This window comes from Anopheles moucheti, chromosome 2 (genome assembly GCF_943734755.1).
Source record: "Anopheles moucheti chromosome 2, idAnoMoucSN_F20_07, whole genome shotgun sequence".
NCBI classification, from domain to species: domain Eukaryota; kingdom Metazoa; phylum Arthropoda; class Insecta; order Diptera; family Culicidae; genus Anopheles; species Anopheles moucheti.
The window spans coordinates 40,626,998-40,634,432 of record NC_069140.1 but is presented as its reverse complement, the minus strand read 5'-3'; the positions used below and the strand labels follow the sequence as shown (position 1 = coordinate 40,634,432).

The 7,435-nt window shown below is 49.2% G+C and overlaps 1 protein-coding gene across 1 annotated transcript; it reads right to left on the bottom strand.

Moving 5' to 3' along the window:
• On the bottom strand, window positions 1–6,055 carry LOC128310773 (pinin). The gene is made up of 10 exons (XM_053047489.1): window positions 5,868–6,055; window positions 5,113–5,264; window positions 4,789–5,034; window positions 4,435–4,696; window positions 4,186–4,303; window positions 3,859–4,077; window positions 3,289–3,521; window positions 1,923–2,173; window positions 1,673–1,711; window positions 1–941 (listed from the first exon to the last, which is right to left on the bottom strand). Exons 1-10 carry the CDS (start codon window positions 5,967–5,969, stop codon window positions 728–730), a joined length of 1,836 nt encoding a protein of 611 aa, XP_052903449.1. The 5' UTR covers window positions 5,970–6,055; the 3' UTR covers window positions 1–727.
• Between the last annotated feature and the right edge of the window lie 1,380 nt (window positions 6,056–7,435).

The window sequence follows — 7,435 nt, the reverse complement described above, 5'->3', positions numbered from 1 at the left end:
ATCGTAAATGGGGTTTTATTTTTATTGTACTTATTTACATAGAAATACCAGTCTCTAGATATACTTGATAATGTTCTATACAATCGTGCGATGTAATGAAAACAGTCAACGATGTGCTCGATCAGCAAAAGTCTATAGATTAAAATGAAAGCTCTCTAAACGATCTATGTGTCGACCAACATAACAGGACCGTCCTATGTTGCGTCGCTGGATGGACGATGGATGGGTGAGGGTTTGATTTGTTTTCCTTATCTGCAGTATGTGTCGCAACGAAATAAAGGCTTGGGTGATGGTTTCAACCGGGGAGCAAACGTAGCACATGGGCGGATGACACTGGCGAAGCTTAATAATACATCATTTTGTCTGGGAAAAGGATTCGAAAGGGACTCGGAAGGCAAGGAACGGACATTCGGGAGGCTTCTTCAGCAGGGTGATGCACACTGTAGCGCGACCGGTGAAGATTTTGTGGAACGTAGCCGATTAGCAGCGATTGATGAGATCCGATGAGTTGATGAAGGCGTTCAATGAAGGCGTTGAAACCGTCGAGCAGAAGGTTGTTCATTGAGACGGTACCGACGTGCGTAGCAAAGAAGATGTTTGCAAAAAGGTCAGTAACGGTTGCCGAAATCAGAGCCCAACAACGGGGCACTAGCCAATTCATCGTAAGGTAAACCGAAAGCACGCGAGTGGTTGGGAATTGGGGATGGGGGGGGGTTTTGGTAACGTTTCAATTTTGATAGAGGAAAACCTTCGACTTGCGAGGCTGGAAAATGGTTTCGTCTTTCATTACCTTTCGCACATCTTCTTCGGCTACTACCATCTCCGGGCGCTGCTCGATGCCACTCTTCGGGGGATCCATGTCGTGTACCAGCTTGTAGACGTCGCTGTTCCTGATGAAGCTGAGGTCCTTCTCGGGTTTCTGGTACTTGAGGAAGTTGACCCTGCAGAAAGCAGAAAGAGATCACACAGACGATCAGCGAATGCGAGCGTCCGGTCGGGATGCAACACGATACATGAAGGAACGGATTAAACATGCGGACACGGAAATGCAACGTGACAGATGATGCACAACGCAGTGATCACAACCCTCGGGGTAAAACGGTAAATGGGCAACAGCTACTACTTACCTCTCCGGAGTATTACTTGAAAAGCTCACTCTCGAACTTTTCCACCAACAGTTCGCAGTTGGAGAATTTCTTCGCTTTACTCGTGGTTCTTTCGGAAAAAGAAAGAGAGAGAGAGAGAAAGAGAGAAAAGAACATGTGCACAATGAAGATGATCGGGCGCATATATGAACCTATTCGAAAGGGCAATCTGGAATGCGGACTGTGGCATGCAATAGCCCTACAAAACGTACCTGTACACGTGCGGTGACTTCGCCTTTCCCTCGGCCCAATAGTAGTTCCAGAACTTTACCTAAAACATAGAATGTGCTGTTAGACAAGATGATAACGAGCGAGCGGATGTGATGTGAACGATGCCAAACTATTAGTGCGGTGAAGCTATGCAAGCTCACAAAGCCCATTAGTGACAGTTTCCGCAAAAAAAAAACCCCGTCGTTAGTAACAACAGCGATGTGCGTAGTGACACGAACGAACAGCACCCGGCGCAAGGCACACAAATGACATGGAAGGGAGGCGCCCAATGAAAGCGGGGTCCCATCGGTGGTTACCTGTCGTCGTAACCTAGATGAGGACTTTCGTAGAAGTTGCTACAAAAGAAGAAGAACACGAAATGAGCGGTGCGAAAACAGTACGCATGAGTGGTGCGCTAGGACACGAGACTTCGAGGATGTGATTGTGCCAGAACGCGATGCCAGCGCCCGCGACTCGAGCGCGCGGATGCGAATGTCGGTGAACGATGGACGGCGCAGCGGCTGTAAATGGGGGCGTAAGGAAAGCAGAAACGGGAACGACAATTACCCAAGCGTGGTGCCCTGGATCAGTTCCGCCTGCGAGCTGATCACTTCCGCGATGAACTGTTCGTTGAATGCGTCCTTTGCCGTGCGCCATTTGCGCCCACCGGGCAGAAAGATGGGACGCTCCTGCGGTGTCAGCGGCCCGAACGCACTGACGGTCTTCTTCTTCTTCTTCACCACCTGTAGTTTCAGCTCGTCCTGGACGGCGGTGCGGATGTCGCCGCTGGCATTGTTTTGGCTGGAGCTGTCGGAATCCTGTCGAAGTGTAATACAGTCACCCCAGCCAAGTAAAAAAAAAACCATGGGACAGAACAAGGCAGAAGACGACCGGACAAGCGGCACGAGTCGCGCACGATCACAAATCGGGTTGGAGAATAGTAATAGTAAAAGAGAGATAGAGAACGATTAGAACACGAAACACGAACAGTAAGGCAACCATTTCCCGCCGGATCGGCAGGATCCGGTTTGAACAAGCACATGGACCACGCGGAGTCCCGTAGACTACAAAGCCACTCCACCCGGTGTCGGTTAACGACGGTTTTAGTACTGTAGTACATTTATTGCTATTAGTATACGTGTTCGAGAGCGCGTATAAGTATCGCTGGTAAGAGTACTGTCATACAGGACGTGTGACTAAACTCGTATAAAGCACCGAGATCTCTAGGTATCTGCTGTGTCTCGGGCTGTGTTCGGGTCGGTATTTCGTAGTATATTGTTGAGAGGTGGGGTGGGTGAGTCGGTGTATTGGTGGCACGTTATGCTAACACCTCCTGAGGTTCGATGGCTATCACGTCCGAGCTTTCCACTCCACAGGCAACTAGCTCCTCAGTGATGCGCAATGGTAGCGTTACGTACTCAATTTCTTCCTCCTCGTCCACATACAGTCGAAAGCGCTGGGACACAATTGCCCACTCGATCGTTTGGTACTTTGGCTTCTTTCGTGTGTCGCAGATGTAGTTTATAGCGGTTGGATCCACAGTGCGTAAGATCACGTGTTGTTTGAGGGGGGCAGGTGTTGGGTAGGTGTAGGTACACGGTGTTCACACATGTTCGTAGATTAGCATACAACAATATCGCGGTGATCAATTCCCATTCCGGTGGTTTCATCACGGTAGATGCACCAGGTAGATGATCGAAGAAAGAGATAAACGTTCCAAACAAAACGAAAAAGAAACCTTGATCAAACACTTTGCAGAGATATACAACATTCGCCCACTGTGTGGAATGGGAATTGCACTAGATTAGCAAACGCGGCTAGGTGTGTTATGCTACAGTTCTATTAGGGGTGGTAAAGTTACTAGCCCACTCGTTGGCTGGCACTGCACTTGCAGCGAGCAGTGCGTCACGCACTCCAACAGGTACCAACTAACCTTGTCGTTCTGGTTGGTCCACTCAATGTCGTGTTCCTTCATCCTTTTCTCTAGCTGCTCGAGCTCTTCCTCTGTGTACTGGATGTGTTCGCCTTCGTCAATCGATGAGGACTGATCGCCACCGCTGCTGTCCGCCCTGCTAAACTCGGTCACCTCGAACGTCTCGGACACATCGGGCACGATGGCCTCCGGTGCCGACTGTTCGGTGGCCTCACCCTCCTTTGCTTCCGCTTCTGTAAGGTAAGGTTACAAACACTTTCACTCAACTACGCACTCGTTCGGGATGGTGTCAGATGATGAACGTTTCGTTCGGGTATGACAGGTGCATGCGCACTTTACGGTCCCTTCTGCTCAGGACACCAATTTGGCATCCACGAATTGAGTGCCATTGTCCTTGAACGCATCCATTTCCGGTTGCTTCGTTTCGTGTTATAGCGGATGCATCTGTTATACACTCCGCTAGATGATCATTACACGGCAAGCAGCGCAGAACGCCGGTAATCAGCGGTAAGATGAACCTAAAAAGCAATCACATACACACACAAACAGCGAATCTGAAAACGGTTATACCTTCCGGTCGGGGTGAGATACTCTTGGATTTCCTTTTCGGTGCCGCCAGCACGGCTAGCTGTTCGGTCAGGGCAGCTATCGTGGCCTGGATCGTGTTCGGCAACGCAGACAACGCTTCCAGCTGTTTTTGCACATTCTGCAACTGTTCGCGGAACTCCTCCGTGGGTTCCTCTTCGCTCGGGCTAGTTGCCTCGGGCTGTGTACTACCCTCAGCATCACCTGCAGTGGAAGTGCCATTAGCGTGCGTGTCCATCTCCACTTCACCGCAGTGAACATCGTCGGAGCAGGCGTAGGGACAGGGACAGGGGCCAGGATGTTCGAAGTTACCTGTCTTCGGTTCGATCGGCTCCTCCACGAGCGTCTTGATCGTTTCCACCTCCACCTCCTGGCGTTCGTTCAGGTACTCGTCGTACATCGGTATCGGTTCCGGTTCCGGTTCGGGTTCCTTAAATTGGGAGGTACGGGTATGCAAACGAACCACAGCTCAGCTCACAGTGCAACCACAGACAGTGCGTCCACCGTGTGGCACATGTCGCTTTTAAGCTCACTTCCGCTTCGCAGGCTCCGAACACTTACCGGTGACTTGGGTGGCTTGTAGTCGGGGGCAATTTTCGGTTTCGGTTGCTTCACAATTCGTACCTGGTAGCGCTCGGTCGGGGGATTCCGCTCGAGCTTCCTCTCCTCGGGCGTTTTCGGGGGCGGTCGCGAAGGCCTCTGCAGGAAGGTGGTCCACTTCTTATCCTCCTCCTCGCTCTGCACCAGCTCGCTGTTGAGCGTCTTGAACACCTCGCTCTGCTTGAACACACCCGCCTTGGGGATCATCTTGTTAAAGTTCACGCTGCAAGGTGACAGTACACGCCAAATCAACAGACACAGTCGAAGGTGAAGGAAATATTGCCCTTTTGCCCTCATGGTACGATCAGCACTTACCCGATCACGTTGTGTTGTTTCAGCACTTCGGCTTCACCCGAGAGGATCTCGGCAATCTGCTCGTCGGTGATCGGTACCTCGGGGATCTGTTCGTCAACCTGGCGTTCCTCCTTCGATTGTCCCAGCGGGCATGGGCTGCCGACATTCGGCGTCCAAAACGGCTTCGGCGAGGTGTTGATGTACTCCACCTCGCCCGATGGCGTTTTCTCCTTGATGAGTCGTTGGGACGGCGTTACCTCGCGTGCCCTGCCACGTTCGAACATTGAGAAAAAGGACATTAGGCATTACCACATACATGCCAGGACCTTGCCACGGTTGACTAACCTTAAGATACCGAGCACAAACTGGTTGCCGGCGCAGGCCAACAGCTGGTGCGCATCGTAATAGGACATGTTACCCGTGGGTATATCATTGATGCGCACCACCACGTCACCGATGTGCATGCCGGCATCTTCGGCGATGCTTCCGGGTAAGATCTGTAAAGTGCACACACAGAATCGAATTTCATTTGCATTAAACTCAAGTGGAAATAGAACGTGTGAAGCAAAGCCACAGCACACACGATGGTGGCAACACGGGTGTCGAGCGAAGTCTTGCTGACATTTCTAGTTGCTTCGACGCTATTTTTATCGATCGATCCGTCGATCACTTCAATAGTGGATTGAGATGGTCTCTTAATTTGGGTTTCATGTTTTGAGGTTAATCGTAACGTCTCGATCACGGATTTCACTGAGCAATAAGGTTGTACTACCGATATTCGATGACCGATATTAAGGATATGAGTTCGTTGCAAAGCAAATGATTGTACCGTGTTCTATGTACTACGGAGTCACTTCATCATTTTGCACAGGATCTCTGCTATATTCTTCAAGAAATTCGTTGCAGACAACTGCAATCGGTTATGTAATATGGCGAACAAACTATTCTACTATTAACTGAAGGGATTTGCTTGCAAATGCAAATTATTACGACAGGATAGTGCGATGTACAGTCGTCCTGGATTGAACTTAGACTTTTGACGTTAAACTCTGAAAGCTCTTAGGTATGTAAAATCGTAGGAAAACACTGTCCAAACTCACTTTAACCACCGTCAAAGGGACATCGAAGTCTGCTCCACCGACGAGCTTAAAACCAAACGGAGTGGTGTTATCGTAACGGGAGAAGTTTAAATCCAGCACCATTTTGAAGAATGTTTGGGGTTTTCAGTAAACAATCACAATTGTAACACTTTCGTCACTTGAGATGTTTCGTTCTATAAGCCCACGTTGGCGAAACTGTCCACTTTCCCGCTCGAGAACCACTCCGACCGATTGCTGTAGGTGAAATGTGCCGAAAAGACGAATGGCCACTTTGACTGCAGTCAACACGTCGGTACGAACGATCTCGTGATTCTCGGCTCGGTTCGATCATATGATCGGGTAGCCACCGTAGTGCATACACTGCTTCATTCAGCAATCACTGTTTACCGTTGCGTCCTATCGCGACGGAATTGTTCTGAACAGGTAGCACGAGATGATGCATCTGTCAGCAATGCAGGGCGGTGGTTTAATTTTGGAACTAACCATGGTGGATGGCGGCATGTGGCGAACGAGTCTCTTGATGGTTTTGCTTTTGTTCTATATGCGATGCCATTGAAGCGTAATTAACTGCAACACGTGCTTACGATGCATGCAGACAACGTAATGCGAGTGAAGAAATGATCACCAATCGAAACAGCATACGTTGTAACAGCATTGTGGATTTCTTGAAGTGGATACAATGTTTGGAGCTCGAGAACTTTTCATGGACTTTAATTAATTACGTATTTTGCTTCTGGAAACTATCAGATGGGACTCCAAAACTGCAAAACAACCACTGATCAGATCTTCAGTTTGCGACAGATTTTGGGGAAGATGGCGGAGCAACAGTTCTAGTTTTTCCACCTCTATCTGACGCAATCAGCTCTATTGGAATCTCGGCCGCATGCCAGGTGATGGTGCATGGAAAATTTCCAGCTACCACCAAGGGTCTGCACCAAGGAGATGGGGTAACTTGTTTACTGTACAACTTCGCGCAAAATAGTTCGCCATCCGAGACTAGAGGTGGGAAGTTCGAGAACCGTTTTCTATAAGTCAATGCAGATCCTGGCACTCGCTGATGACTAAGACATAACTCAGACAATTTACGGTTCTCCTACGTAGTGAATATTTACCAAAGTATTGAGCAGGCGGTGGAAAATCTCGGGTTGGAGATTAACGCGGCAAAAACCAAGTTGATGAAGCAAACAACAATACAGACAGCGGTTGATAAACAGATACGCGCAGATCTCTAAACTTGTCGCGATCGAGCGCCGTGATCTACCAATCCAATACCCCAGGTCTTCCTGACGGACACATCAACGCCATCACTCCATCTCAATGTGGGCCTACCACACCTCATCTGTCCATTTCGACGACTTGAAAGGATTTTACATGCTGGATTATTCGCTGTCATTCCCATGCCATAACCAGACCGGACCTCGTTCATTTTCCCGCTTAGGGCCCCACGAGTTTCAATCTGCGACTGAAGTGCTGTAATACTGTCCAAATTCTCAGAATCTTCATCGAGCAGATAATGTATATAAGTCGATTTTACTTTGTTGCCTTATCTAATGTTGTGGTTCGGCATG